Here is a 15,713-nt window from a genome sequence, read left to right on the forward strand (position 1 = left end):
CTTCCTTTTCTTCATTTGTTTTCTACTTTGTCACAATTTAACCCCTCATTCTCATGCTTCTACTTTATGCTTGTCTCATTTTCTTCTTCTTTGTCTCAGCATTCCCATAAGAGGCACCATTTACCAAAACAAGCCAAGGGCATGTGAACTCCACCACTGACGCAGAAGAGGAGTTGCGTTAGAAGCCAGATCTCAGAGACTGGTAGATCTTCCTTTGTATGTTTGGCATGGATCTGCTGCCTGTCATGACAGACACCCAGCTCCATGGACATGTTACTACCTATCGGCCTCATTCCAGCTCCATGTAGAACCCTTCTTGAATGCTCGAGGCAAAGGAAAAGAGACATCCACACCCATGCAGCATCACTACTGACACTACTGTCGTCCGTCAGTCATAGGTCTGGCTGCTTACTAACTTTCAGGCCAGGACATTTTGAAACCTAATTCTTACTGTAAACACTCAAATGTTGTCCTCTTTAAGAGATCAGGATTTGAACAGGGGTTTAATCTTCTAAAGAAATCGAGACCGATCAAAAAACTGGTGTGTATTTAGCTTGTGAAACAGTCTATAGAGAGGTGAGTTGCACTAGAGAGAAATGTTTTTTAATGTCAACCTCACATCCCACTGTGATATTGTACATGGGTTAAACTTTGATGTGTGTGTGTGTGTGTGTGTGTGTGTGTGTGTGTGTGTGTGTGTGTGTGTGTGTGTGTGTGTGGCTGTCTGTCGGGGCTGTTTTTTGTGTTTTATTGATGATCTATTATTCTGAGTATTCTGCAGTGGATATTTGTCGTGTTTTACGACAGCTTTGGTAAATCTGTCATGTTTTTAATGGAGGGTACTCCTGTGCTGCTGTTGTTGGTGGCTGTAATAGCATAATAGCATCAATCGCCTTCCTCCTGGTGGGGGGGAATATAAAAAAATGCATTTGCAATTTTTAAATTCAAAATTTGATTGTACAGTAAGTCTGTAACAAAACATATTTTAACATAACTGTAGACTCTATTGATGCTTTATAGTTAAGAGTGTAACTATGGTAATGCCCCAACCAGCAACATGCATTTCCAGTCCCCACTTCAAGGTACTGCTGTTTAGACCTTTGTCTCCAAATACTCTTTGTCACACACCACTTGTTGATTTGACGTCTGTGCACAGGTGTGTGTGTGTGTGTGTGTGTGTGTGTATACAATGGTACTGTGCATGGTGTAAATTTGCTTGCCAAAAGCCTCTCCTCTGTACACTGGTGCCAGGTGTTGTCCCTGTGATTTGTGTTTCATTGAAAACCAGCCAATATCTCCAGATGCAGTACACATTGCTAATAGAAAGCCAAATACCAGTTTCTTACTTTGTTTGTAAAGTGTAATATATGTATGTGACTTAAAGCGCTAAATTTTTAGAGTTACTTCCGAAAAGCTGACCCTTTTGAAAAAAAACTGATTTGTTGCTGAATATGAATTACACTGACTCTTCTTGAAGTTGCCTTTTTAATGATTGTGTCGCGTGAGCTTCTTTGAAGGAGGGTCATATTTAAAGGCACTATGTTGCCGGCGGGCTTGAATGTAAAACTAGACAGACATATTTATTTATAGATATATACCACAACGAATAGTGATACTGTGTTGAATCCTGACCACAGAAAACTTGAGTCTGAAACAGCTCACCTTTCCTGAATGGAGAAGAGTTTTCCTGTTTTCAGTTTGTTGTGAAGAAAAGAACTGATGGAGACATGGGGTTGTTTTATTTCAGTGATATGGCTGAAGCAGACATGAGCTTTATTGTCTATGGCAAATTAAAGACAGCCTTTACAGTTTGTAAAAAAGACAAAAGGTTTAAGACACTGGACCAAATGCAGAGCTGACTATATATTGTATTAATCAAGCTGTTTATAGCTACAAATCACAGCATTTTGCATTTGACTCTATAGAAAAATGGCATAGAGAAAACTAGAAAGATACATTTTGGATATAATTACACATTTGTATATTACAGCCTTTTAGATTTGATTTATGAAAAGATAAGATTTCAAATGGTGTTCCTCTGGACTTTGGAAATGCTTGAGTAGATGAAGTACCCCCTCCTGTGGCTCTATATTATTATAGCACATCACTACGTGGTACCATTCATCTAACTGTGCTTGCACTGTATGCCAACGGCCGGTCCAAATCACAACAAGATTGGGAGTCTTGGATCTTCTATGTGCTCGATTCAAATGATTGTATTTCTGTTCTTGTCAACAGTCTGCTTAAGCCCTTGTTCAAAAGACATGTTTGTACATATTGCTTTACATCCTTTTTGTAAATAAAGCCAACAAAAATGTTTAAAAAAGATGAAGAACGCCTGGGGTAATTCTTCCTGCATTAAAGTTGATGGTTACTGAGCAAATATTGTGGAAAGAAAGTGGAATGTATTGCAAAATGCTTAGAGAATTCAGCGTTGATTTAACAGCTTAGAAGAAGCTTAAATGATTTAAAGACATAGATAATGTAAGGCTTTGACATGAAAATATCTCTTCCAATCTAAAGTTAAGTCAATGTGCTATTTTTCTTAAACAACCTAATATTTTGAAACTGCCTCTTTCTCCATCCACTGTTCAGTTTAGGTTCACATCTCCAGGTTCCACCACTTGAAGTCAAACGGTTCCCTGCGGACGTTGGAGCCACAGTGCACCTCTCCCAGCAGTTTGTGGTAGGTGGCGAAGTCGTCGATGAACGTGCAACTGAGGCCCAGGCCCTCCATCAGGGAGCACATCTCAGCCTCTAGGGCACATCGTCCATTCACCTTGGGGCCAAAGGGCTTCGGGATGCCCAGGTCTTTCCCCAGGACAATCATGTTCACCTGGAAACAGAAGTGACAGATCATGAGACTCACAGTAGTGCTATCGGCTCCTAAAATTTACCGTGTGCTTGAATGCGTCTTATATTGGAAACAACGTTTGGAAAGTATACCAGCTCAGCAATAGGTCTGAACACACCATGTCAGGGTAGTAAGCCACTGCTCTGAGCACGCTCTCCTCCTCACCCTCCGTCACTAACTTGAAGAGGATTGGCAGGTCGATGATGTCCTCGTCGTCCAGGCCCAACTCTCTCTTCAGCACATCTCTGTTCCAGTCGATGCAGCTCTGCGAGAGAGCAGGCGGTTAAAGACATCAATTACCCATACTGTACAATACAGAAGTTTTATAACTCATTATTGCTCATTAGATTCTGTAACATTGGTCTGTCTCTTATTAGCATACAGCAGCAATTCTCAAAACCAATGTTACAAAGTGCTTTACACAAAATAAGCAATACTAGCAGTACTCAAGATAATCTTTGTCTGGGCGTTGACACTATGTGACCAAAAGTATGCGGACACTCCTGCTAATTAGTAGGTTCAGCTGCCTCAAACACATCCATTGCATCTCTGCCGTGTGCATCTCTGCCGATAAACATTTGGTCGCAAAAGAGCTCTGTATCTTTCAACGTAGGTCTGTGATAGGATGCCATCTTTCCAATGAGCATGTTATAGTGAAGTGCAAATAACAAGGAGCAAAACAGCTCATCATGAAGCAGTAGGCTACACAAGCTCTTCGAACAGGGCTGCAGAGTGCTGAAGCACATACTGTGTAAAAATAGTTTGAAACTTGGTAGTGTGAGAAGACAAACTGCTTTTGGAGGAAACGTCAGTATGTGAACTGTTGCTCAGGAACTTTAATAAAAGCCACAAAGTGACAGCAACAAGACTAAGATCAACAATGCCAAACGTTGGCTTGGGTGGTGTAAAGAACAGCGCCATTGGACTCTTAAGCTCCTTAGAGCAAATTTGGGATTTGTGATATTGGGCTATATGAATGAAAATGACTTGACTCTAGCGCAGTGGAAACATGTTGGCTAAAGCCATGAATCCTCCTTTACTACCTGGCTTTCTGATGGACGATTTATAATCTGGATGGATGCGTGGAGAACACTGCTGCCTGAATGCATGCATGATGCCAACTTTGGCCAACAGTTTGTCAGAGGAGGAACAGTCTGTGGCTTTCATGATTTAGCTTGGTCCCAATGAAGGGAAATCCAAACGCCCCAGGCAGCACCCTGACCTTACCAACATCCAAAACCTTTGGGATGAACTGATACGCTGACAGTGTGCCAACAGACATTATCACCCAACATCAGTGCTCATTCTCACCAACGCTCTTGTGGCAAAATGGGAGCAAATCCCTGCAGCCAGGTTCCAAAATCCTGTACAAAGCCCTAACACAGACAATGTTACAGCAGCATTTTAACAGTCATAGTTTGGACTGAGATATTCAACAATAGGAGATGAGTGGAATTTCTGGTTGTCCACATACGTTTGGCCATGAAGTGCAAATTATAGTACATCCCCACCAGGAAGCCACATTGTTTTTGTTTGGATTTTGACAGAATGAACTAGTCTTGCATCATTTTTTCTGGGCTTAAGTCTAACCTTGCAATCCAACTCACCTGTACGTAGTTATTTTGAGCTTGGAGATTCTCGTCATCAACTATCTCATCCACAGTTATTGTTTTTTCATCTTTCAGACCTTTTGGACGTGTTAAGAATGACATGATGAGTTTGTTTATTGCTACGATGCACATTGTACAGTTGATTTTACACAGCTACCCCAAGCCTACCCTCAAACATTTTGGCTTTTCCATGTCCATTGTTCTGTAAGCCTCTGAATAGTTTGTAGCCTGCGTCTGGGCTGGCCAGCAGCAGCCGGAATCCCTGTGCACAGACACACAATAGACAAAGATAACACCTGCTGTCTCATTGTCCTGAGAGCATATCAGGTTACACCTAGCAGTTCCCTGTCTCCCCCGTCAACTATTTTATATTTCAATATAGCAGTTAAAGTGTTTTTTGTAATATTTACCTTTCTGTTAGGTGCAGGAACAAAAGTCATGAATTCGTCTACGTGGCCGACACAGAGCCAGTCAGAGAACAAGGCGATGGGCTCCTGAACCTTCTGAGCCCACAAGAAGTCTTGAACTACTTTGGTCATGTTCCGTCCCTTAGTTGCCCTTAAAGAAAGAGAGCAATACAAGTAATGTTCACACATCTTTGGCCACATTTTACTTTGTTTCCTGTGCTACTCTACAACAATGATTATGATTATACACAAATTATTTGTATTCTTTGGAACAAGTCAGGGACTCCTCTCTGGATCTGTTACAAACTCACGTAGGGAAGGCCACTCCAATGATGATTCTGCCCAGGGGGTACTTTTTTCCATTCACAGTGACGGGAGGACTAACCTCCAGATTACCAAATGAGTCCAGACTGCTCACATGTTCTTCTTCGGCCACCCTCGTCACATAGCCAAAGTCGGGGCCCTGAGGACATGGAGGCATTTAAAGATCCACTCCAGATAGGTTTTAAGACGTATGCAAATACTCTGCTTTGAACAATAATTTGTGTCTGTGGTACTTTAAAATGCTTAAAATTACATCTGTTCCATCTCCCTAATTGAAAAATCCAGAATCATTCATTCATTAAAAACAATTTTTCTTTTGTGGAGTGGGGCTTGACTTCAACTCTTTTTGCGTCACTTGAGACATTTTTGGCATTTTAATTTTTTCAATCGCTTTGGCTGTGTTACTGCATGTGGCATACATTTTAGCTAAGATGTGAGTTTATGTTTAAATTTTTCGAATTTTGGAAGTTCAACCTCAGCTCCTATGAGTCTATAATAAACTGTGTAGCCAAAATACGGACACTCAGACCCTTAAGGACAACAATGTACCACTAATTTTGATCCCATGGCCAATACAGCATTGAATCGAGCAGTTTATTAAATCAGGTTTACAATTTTCTACCAGATTGAGCCATTTTCTCATGTTTGTCCTACAGCATGTATTTGTCCATATATGCTGTAAGGACAATGTGGACAGGATAATGTGCACTACACTTAAAGTGCCACTAAGGCTGATGGGAATGCAATTAGTTTTGCAGATATTTTTGATAAACCAAAGTTGAAAATTATGACCTGATGATGATGCTAGATGAACAGTTAAGGAATCACCAAAGTTCAGTTCAAGTCATCCTGATTGGAACATAGATATCTGTACCAAATTTCATGGCAATCCATCCAATCGTCGTCATGTCGTTTGTCCTACAGCATGTATTTGTCCATACATGCTGTTTTCCTGGTTTTCACTGGGGTAAGTGCTGCTGTATAATGGAGCAGTGTTTGATGCATGTATCTGATTTGGTAAGAACATTTTTCCATCTCACCAGTAGCTCATCATATGGAAAATCTCGGAGATCTCCATCTCGAGGGGAATCCAGAACAACAGGAAACCGTTGATGAGGGGAGTCGATGTAGCCAAACTCCAGCTCATCCTGAAAAATATAGAAGTTAACCCTTTTTACTTATCAGATGTTTTTAATAACAATAACAACTTTACTGATGCTTATACGGTTGTCTTTTCTGTGAATGTTTCATGTGACTTTGGGGATTTGAATGAATTATTCCTTTTCTTCCTAATGATGCAGATGATGTAAAAGCCATTAACAATGTTATTGCAGTGTTTCTAACTTGACTTTTTCTGGCTTGTCATTTTTTCAAAAGGAGCACATTTTGTCTCCTTTTCCAAGAAGTTTTTTATGTGACACATTCGGTTTTCTTACCTGCATCCAGCGATCCCCTCTGTTCACATACTTTGGGCAAATCGTGAACTTGTACCCGCCCTTTGCAACAAGGTTCCTCATTCCTTTAAGGAACGGGTTGTTATCATAAGTGCTGAGAAGGTGACCACAGAGAAAAAAGATTTCATTAAGCAATACTTTTTTGTCATTTCAAAATGCTTATTCAGGAGTGACATATAAAACCATAATGACAAAGCATCATTTACAGTACATGTATCATTTACATGCATCATTTTCTTGGTAGTATGAGTTCAAATTAAGGGTATGTACAATACTGTAACACTGTGTTGACACATGTATTGTCACCATCCTCTTTATTATTCATCAGTAGGCTCTTACTTGCAAACAAACACCTCCACAGGCTGGAGGGTGTTGGGTGTCATGATCCACGGTGCCACTCGGAACACGACTTTGTCTGTGAAGATAGGCGTCTCAGGGATATCCTGTCAAAACATGAGAGGCTGAGGAGAACTGCCAGCTGCACTCCTCTTCTTTTTTTTTATAACACCAACAATGATACAAAAACAAACAAAAACATACAATCTATACGTATATCTACATACATCATCACCATAACAGTAACCTTTACTGAATACAGTATATCATTTAAACACAACAATAATCTTTCTACCTCATTTCAGTTTCCAAAATAAAACATAAATAAATAAACACCAAAATGCAATCAGAATATCATTAACTTTTAAGGGGTGATAGAATGCAAAACCGATTTTACCCTGTCATAGTTGAATAACGACAGTTCGGTGGGTAAATAGGACATACATAGAAGCTCAAAATCCCATTGATACCCCTATCCTCTGCAAATTTCACAATTTGAAACTGCCGCTGAAAACGGGCAAATCTCAACAAAGCTGGAAGCTGACGTCAGCATCCCAACTCCTAGTCTTTGTCACGCCCCAACATTTGCATAGGCTACACCACTGACCTGAGGTCAGCTTAGTCTTCTGAATCTAGCTATGTCATGCAGATCTCCAGAGGTCCACTATTTAATTACTAAATTCACTTTACGTTACGTTTACGTTTTTATGCAAGAAATCAACTATGTAGAGGTCAAATATGGGCCGTTTTACGAAAATGGATGGCTAATTGCAATTGTTGTCCGAAATTAAGATGTGTAACATTGTGCATGTCGTGTTGCAGTTCTTACGGTGGCGATGGGCTCTAACAGACTGAGGTTGATGGTGACGAGCCCATCGAAGTCGTTGTCAGGAAACCTGAGGCCCTCCACATGAAATTTCATCTCTGCTACGCCTCCAAGGTAAGGCACTTCCTGGGACAGGACCTCACTGCTCAGCACCAGTGGATACTTCTTCACAAAGTTGTTGTAGAGGAATTTCTCTACTTTTAGTAAGAACAACATAAACAAGGCTCAAATACTGAGGTGCTTCATTGGAAAAAAGATTCTAAAAAATTACACTAGTAAAAAAAAAAAGGTTTAAAGCACCCATATTATGCTCATTTTCAGGTTCATAATTGTATTTTAAGGTTGTACCAGAATAGGTTTACATGGTTTAATTTTCAAAAAACACCATATTTTTGTTGTACTGCACAGCTCTCTCTCACTGCTGCAGATCCTCTTTTCACCTGGTCTCTGTTTTAGCTACAGAGTGAGACCTCTTTTCTTCTTCTGTACTATCTTTGATTGCACTCGCACATGCGCAGTAGCTCAGATGTAGATCACGTCAGCTAGCTAGCTCCATAGACAGTAAAAGAAAGGCTGTTTCTACAACTTCGGTCAGTTACAAGGCAGGAATAGCTGGGAGACTTCTAAATCAGGGCGCACATGTAAGTAGTTCTTTTGTAGATTATGGTGAACTTGTGTGTGTTGTAGCAGTGCTTTGCTATTGAGAACGAGGTAGCATGCTAGTGTTAACATTAGCATGCTAATGCTATGAGCCAACGGTTGCGGTTAGCCAGCTCGTTTCGGCTTGTGACATCACAAGCCGTGCCGATTTTGAACAGCTCACCCGGAGACTGAAGGCAGGACACATTCAGAAACCGGATCTCACTCAAAACAGCATGGATGGATTTTTGGAAGTTTGTTTGTGTGTGGAAGCACCAGAGACACAAAAGAACACCTCAAATCCCAGAAAAAGTGTTTTTTTCATAATATGGGCACTTTAAAGATACCAAATTAAAACAACACAGTGCCTTAAAGCTATAGTGCGTAGTTTCTGTCTCCCCATGAGGAATTCTAAGTAATAAGTAAGTAAGTAAGTAGTAACAAAACTTACTCAGCGTTCACATGATGATGATGATTCACATGATCACGCACCACCCCCACCCCTCCTCCACGCAGTTTTTGTAGCCAAAGAGAACACGGAGGATTAAAAAAATATGATGGACTCTTCAGAAAAGGTAATTGTCTTTACTTGATTTTCTGTGCGTGAAAATCGCCAGACGACACCAGTTTCTGAACATAGCCATACTGAGAAATACAGAAAGAGTTTTGTGGAGCTAATTAGCTTTATATCAACTCATTTGACGGATGTTCATTAATATAAAAAAAGTTACCCACTAAAGCTTTAACTAACCAGCTGAATTACATGCATGTTGCATCATCTGTTTAGGGGCTTTCTCACCCACCATCTTTACTCACCCAGTGTATTAACCTTGGCTTCAGGGGATCTGGACCTGAAGACTCGGACACACTCTGCGTGGCCCTGAGAGATGTGCATGGTGAGCTTGTAGCCCTCTGGGAGCTTGGCAGGGCCTCTGGTCCGCAGCACCATGACAGACATGTCCTTCAGATCTGTACATTATGGTAATGTTCAGCCAAGCGTGTCATTCAATCTTACATACCATGGATTTTAAATGCACATGTAACAGTTACATGACATAAATGTTTTTTTTTTTCTGCTTTTAACTCTGAAGCTAAATACTACTGTCAATGTGGGGTAATATGATAATATTAATAATAATAATAATAATAATAATAATTATGATAACTACTTGGCAGTACACACCCACCTATAATAAATAACTATTTTTCACATTTCAGCTAAACTGGTTTGCCTACTGCCGTCATTTGAGAGGCCTGCTTTATCAACCTGCCCTCTACACTCACACAGAGGTCTCTAGATTTGTAGTTTTATCAATCATCTGCTGACTTTGCCAAAGCAAATATTAGTGGCCTTCTATTGCTGACAACAGTTATAAAAGTTATAAAAGAGTGAATTCAGTGGTGAACCAGAAGCTGTACTATTTTACCTGACACTTTGGTGACATAGTCCTGCTCGCAATCTGGTATTTTGTTCAGGTACTTCTGCTCTGAGTCACAGTTGACTAATAGGATGGCTCCGTGCCCATTAGGACCCCATTTCCAGGATCCCTAACAAGTGTCCAACAAACCAGATGTGAATTAATTTGATTGGCGGGAAAATCTAAAGATACAAAAAGTTATGTGAAACGGCTTAGACTGTGACTTCAGTGATTACACTGCCACATATCAAACTCATAAAACACAACGAATTTAGAAAGAATACATGTTTAAACATTCGTTCACAATCGTAAACAACACAATCGTAGCGAGATCTCGCCTCTGATGGAGAAAGATATATCTGATAACAAACACTAGGCTGAAACACTTTAAAATGAATAATATGCAGTGCTGAGTTTGTCACACTTGGCCTGTTATTGTTTATAAGAAAGTGAAAAGAAAATATCTCCTTCATTAGGTTTTCAGATTGTGTACAGCCATCTGACACATTTGAGCTCACCTTATTAGCGTTGTTTTTCTCCACAACACCGTCTCTGTCAGCATCCACATCCAGAGAGATCTCTGCATGACAGACATAGTTTGTTAATCACAGAGTGCCTTTGCATGGCCCGTTTATAGTCCAGATAGTGGTTGAAATCACAGTTCATCACGGCAGAGGCGAAGAGACTGAAAAGTACATGGAGGAAACTAAGAAAAGAAAAGGAGAAAGTGACCGAGCAAGAGTAAATTTCAGACAGGATTTTAGTCGTTGGCGAGAGCTTTGCGACATAAAAGGCTGCAAGACAGACGCCAAGCTGGGCATGTTGCTGTTGGAATAGGAAGTAATAATAGCTGGCTTGCTATGTTTTGTGTTATTTGATGGTTGCTTAATGTTCGGCTGTGTTAGCAAAGTTGTGGGCTCGCTAGTTTTTGATGAAGTAATGTAATCATAACAAATGCATGTGTCCAGCTGTCCATATTTACGACAGCAGTGTAGAAGTGAATTGCACTCTGAAACTGTAGGGGCGACAAATCTCTCGAATCTCAAATCACCGATGTTACGCCATGTTGCTGTAACTTACCAACAGCTGTCAGGTGCAGGACTGCTCTCCCCAAGACCTCTTTATTCTCCCCATAGTACTGGACAGACAGCTTATAAATAAAAGCACAAGTCATTTAGTTAGACAAAATGACAATTGACAATTGTAAAATCTTAAAGAAGCATCAATGTAAATGATGAGTTTCACATTGCAAGGCAAACAGCTACTGAGCTCTGTTTAATGTTGAATATCTCCAAGTGATACATTATTAATCAAATGAAGGAAAAGGTACAAATGCTTCAAGGATGATGAGTTTGTCCTTGATATATTTCTAAATAAAGTCTAGTCTAAAAATATATATATACACACACACACACACACACACAGAATATTCAGAAGTCACCGCTTCTTCGTTCTGCTGTTAAATTTTAGGCTCTGAAACAAACTAATATTTAATATCTGAAATGCTAATATTTTTAAATTGTTCCAAAAATATTGGCCAACTGTTTCAGGGAAATTTCTAAACACTCTTTGCAAAAAACACCCAACCCAAGACTTTGAGTCTGTGAAAAATCATGTTCCTGGGTGTGCATTTTCTTAATAATAAATGGTTCATTTCCTGGAGCTGTTATACTCCAGTAACTCAGCACTCACTGAAATCAAGACATTTGACTTGCTGCTTTGTGACATCAGTTTCATGCACTTCTGTCCTACTTTACCTTGCTATCATTTTCAGATTCACTGGCATGGCTCATGCTGATGAGTAGTACTGAGTTTCCATTGAGAGGGGTGGGGGAGAGGTCTTCTCCTGAGGTGGGGGGGCTGATGCTGTACTGAACATTGGCAGTGCGCTTCACAGAGAAGAACTTGGACCTGGGAGGGGCACTCCTGCAAAGAAGAGAAACAGCAGGTTTTAATGCATGTTGTATGTTAAACATACGTTGTTGAACATACAGTAATAGGGTGTTAGAGCAAATATACACGTGAGGACGAGCAATGACGTACGCAGGAAAGCTCAAATTTCATAACAGGTGGTGAACCAAAGTAGAAGCTGCAGTCAAGATAAAGTCAGTCAGTCAGTCAGTCAGTCAGTCTTTATTCTGTGTTGCTTGGAAGACAGCAACGCAAGCAAAGTTATTATACACATATGGTTTTATTAAAATAAACAATTAGGATGATGTGTGTTCACAAACAGACGTTTTTTTTCTTAGGAAATTTGTCTAAGGACAAAGACATCTGATAGTTCCACACTATACTACCATCAGATCTCAGGTTTTGCATGTGTCAAGCCCTGTCTGTCTGTCTGTCTGTCTGTCTGTCTGAGAGGAGGAATGACTACATCAACAACAACAACTTTTTCAATAACACTTTCAATACTAAGTATTGCTTTAAAATGAACCCATTCTTTTCATGACAAGGCCTCAAGAATGGGTGTCTTCTCAAATAATAGCACACTTTTATTTTTGAATATTACAAAAACCCCTCAGAGCCCCTGGGAGTCCGGTCCGCGTGCCAGTCTCACATGCCCAGTTTGCAATCAAGCCTTGCTCTGTTATCTTGTGGAGGCTGGCATTTGGCAGAACGTATTGCCTACATTTCTTTAGGACAAACTGTTTTCTGTTGGCGGCAACAATAGAGGTCTGTTGACTGTATCCACTGTACAGGTCCACCATCAACATCTGCGTACAAATGCCACCTGACCCACAGCCCTATTGATGTGGGTTAACAATGGAAATCCTATACACTTAGTTGCCAGTTTATTAGGTACAGTACGCCTATCTAAAATGCGGTCTTATACAACAGTCCTGAGTAAATGTATATGTTCAGTTTTTGGCTTAGAGAGGTTTTGATTCAACCTCATGATACTTTTGGAGGATGCTATATTTAGTCTACCCTTATTAATGTAAATAGGGTGGAGTAATTTAACAGCAAAATAACTATAGCTGCCAAAATGACCATACAGTTGACTCAACACCTCCCTTAAAAAGTTAAAAAAAATCTGAACATTATAAACTTCATGAAGGGAGGATTTATTGCAGGACTGTTGTATTAGACTGCATTGGTTTTCGATACTATGTACAGGCTACCTAATAAACTGAGCAACTCATTTTAGCCCTGGATGCAAACAGTTGAACGGGTTGGCTGTTGACAAGTTCACATTGTTAAAATAAAAATGAGTAAAGAGACATAGGCAACACACTAGACTTAAGCTGTGTAAACCGTAAGCAGTTTGCCAAGGTAATATGATAGAATGTAATACAATATTTTCAGAGAAGAACGTGAATATTTTCACAACAGAATAAAAATTTAATCACAATGGAATAGAATATGACATACTCTAAGTAAACTCCATAAACTATTTTCTACATATCCGATGTAGGTTATGTATGTAGGCTGTGTGTGTGTGTGTGTGTGTGTGTGTGTGTGTGTGTGTGTGTGTGTGTGTGTGTGTGTGTGTGCGTGCGTGCGTGCGTACAGGTTGAAAAAGCTTACCTGTTCAGGTTCACGTTAAGTTCCGAGCCGACCACGCATACAACGCTTGTAGTTTGGTCATAATCTACTCTGAGAGTCCGGGAGTGAATCATGGCTGCAGTACTCTAGTGTGTGAGGCACTCAGACTGGTACTGACACTATTTGACACTAATGCCCGATGACTGTTCCGTTATCAGTAAGCGAAGACTAGTCTTCTTGCACACTGCAGCAAGCCATAATAAAGGCTGCTAAAAAATGGCTGACCAATCAGAGCAGACTGGGCTTTGTCAGGAGCAGAGTCGGGAGGGGGGGGCGGGACAGCAGCGTCTGTCTGCCTTATAGAATGTATATAAGAAGGTCTGACTATAGATCAGGTGCAGCAGCCATGATGATTTATTTATTTTATTTTTTTAAACAAATAAAGCATGTAGGCTAATCGTGTCCTAGTAGAAACACAAAATACAAGTAGGCTATGAACCTGAAAACTGTTACTGCTACTTTCTACCAAAGCTGTAGGCAGTAGCATAGAATAAAAGTAGCCTATATGGCAAACAGTTTGATCGGAAACTGATAAACCTAGGCTACTCATCAACATAAGCCTACACAATAGACTGTGTACCTTACAGTCAATTATCGCATTTCAGCTTACCTGTTCAGAGTTGCCTTCAAATATGTGCCAATAACATGGACGACGCTCAATCGATTTTCTGTGTCCAGACGACATGTCACTTCTCTCCTCTTGGGTAACACAGAAGCAGATGCATCGGTTCGGGACACTTCTTGAGACATGGTTGGTTGCGAAGGATTTCTGGAAGTTTGTTCGATGTTTGTAATTTGAGACACGATGGACATCTGTTGAGACACGCATTTACAGCTCAACTGGCAGGCAGTGAGAGAGAAAAAAAACACATTAGCCTATGTGAACTCATGCATTTCATTTCTCCAGTTGAAGGGTGTGGCTGCTAATGAAAAGGTGAAGCTCCTGTTCTGCATGGTTTACCGATGTGCATATGCACGGGGAAATGGTGCACAGAGTTTGCCCACCTACAACAAGGTCACAATATTATTCTGATATGATTTATAGCACATAGATAAGTCATATTGCAGCTATATGGAGACCACACACGAATGAAACCTTTAAAAGAATAGCAAACGTTCTACACGAATACACGAATCCCTGTTTGACCTCAGGCGAAATTTTAGCCTACATATTGTTAATTGTGCTGAAATGTTTTAATCTTTTTACACAAACTAAGTTAAATACTAAGTTAGTTAAAAACTAAGTAGGCTACAAACTTTGTCACTTTGTTTTGAAAGGCGCTGTATGAATACAGTTTATATTTTTACTACTAGGCTACTATTCCTAATAATAATAATGCTTTTGATTATATAAACTTTACACCGTTTAGCGTTAGCTGTCAGCATTTTAACGGTGTTTAATCCAGCTACTAGCTAGCGGAGGGCTAACGTTAGCTGCTGTCGAGTATAGTGTTAACTAGCGTCATGTGCAGCGGGGTTTGTGTTTCAGAGCATCAGAGAGAAGCGCAGACATATCAGTGGCACCCATAGGCGCCAGACTGCCAGTAGGCTACATACATTTTAAAAATAAACATTGCAGTTGGTGCTAAGTGGAGCGTCTGTCATAGTGTAATTGGTTATGTCGCCTATCCACCAATCACAGCGTCTCTCGGATGAAAACGCCTCTTTAGTCACCCCGCTCTATCCCCACACTATACAGTGTGTGTACAAGCGTTCGATAGCATTGTGGCGGTCCGTCACGGTAAAATTTCCAGCGCCATGGTATCAGAAATAGGGCAGACGCACAACAGGGTTTCCGCTATGTACACCGCGCACCACCGCTCCTTCAGCTGTTTATGAAAAGTCATAAACTCGTAGCGCCGTCTGCTCTACTGAACTCATGCGAACTGTCATTCGCTCTCTCTCCCCCTAGAGTGAGCAGAGCAACTGGAACAGTGACAGGACGTCATCACTCGCGAAGTTATGGCAACCAAATAAACGACAGGGCGAGTACTACTTCACTCAATAAGTGATAAACAGCGACGAAAGCCGCGACATGAAATATGACAGCTACAGTTTATTGGAAAATAGCATTGTGGACACTGAAGTTGATGAATTTACTGTTTACCAGACCACAGATGAGACAAGAAGCTAATGTTAGCCACGCTGCTGTGATGGCCCTCTGCCTCTGACTCGCCGCTGCAGCAGTCTGTGTATTCCTCCGACACGCTGTAGTAACGTTACTGATTTAAAACCGTTTTCCAGGTTAGTGGGGGTGTATACCGCTCAAAACCAACATGAAAAATGTAGCTAGTAA

The 15,713-nt window shown here is 40.6% G+C and overlaps 2 protein-coding genes across 10 annotated transcripts in view; one reads left to right on the plus strand and one right to left on the minus strand.

The window, feature by feature from the left end:
• Positions 1–2,404, plus strand: part of rap1gapb (RAP1 GTPase activating protein b) — a 68,585-nt gene extending 66,181 nt beyond the window's left edge. For all 6 annotated transcript variants that reach the window (XM_078249091.1, XM_078249086.1, XM_078249088.1 and 3 more), the window contains one exon: positions 100–2,404. The gene's annotated coding sequence lies outside the window, so the exon portion shown is untranslated. The remainder of the gene's footprint in view (positions 1–99) is intronic.
• On the minus strand, positions 1,723–14,313 carry padi2 (peptidyl arginine deiminase, type II). Of its 4 annotated transcripts, none has more exons than XM_078249093.1 (16): positions 14,028–14,313; positions 11,626–11,794; positions 10,949–11,018; positions 10,387–10,448; positions 9,878–9,998; positions 9,267–9,419; positions 7,815–8,005; positions 6,989–7,092; positions 6,632–6,743; positions 6,236–6,343; positions 5,183–5,334; positions 4,875–5,022; positions 4,633–4,726; positions 4,462–4,541; positions 2,973–3,119; positions 1,723–2,836 (listed from the first exon to the last, which is right to left on the minus strand). In XM_078249093.1, the coding sequence occupies exons 1-16, from the start codon at positions 14,228–14,230 to the stop codon at positions 2,603–2,605; spliced, it is 2,148 nt and encodes a 715-aa protein (XP_078105219.1). In that variant the 5' UTR covers positions 14,231–14,313; the 3' UTR covers positions 1,723–2,602. The 4 variants fall into 4 exon arrangements, with proteins under 4 accessions (XP_078105219.1, XP_078105218.1, XP_078105221.1 ...); XM_078249092.1 differs by having other exon boundaries at positions 7,815–8,008; positions 14,028–14,312; XM_078249095.1 differs by lacking the exon at positions 14,028–14,313 and adding an exon at positions 13,400–13,598.
• Positions 14,314–15,713: the final 1,400 nt, after the last annotated feature.

The sequence above is a fragment of the Sander vitreus genome, chromosome 4 (assembly GCF_031162955.1).
Source record: "Sander vitreus isolate 19-12246 chromosome 4, sanVit1, whole genome shotgun sequence".
Classification (NCBI taxonomy): Eukaryota; Metazoa; Chordata; class Actinopteri; order Perciformes; family Percidae; genus Sander; species Sander vitreus.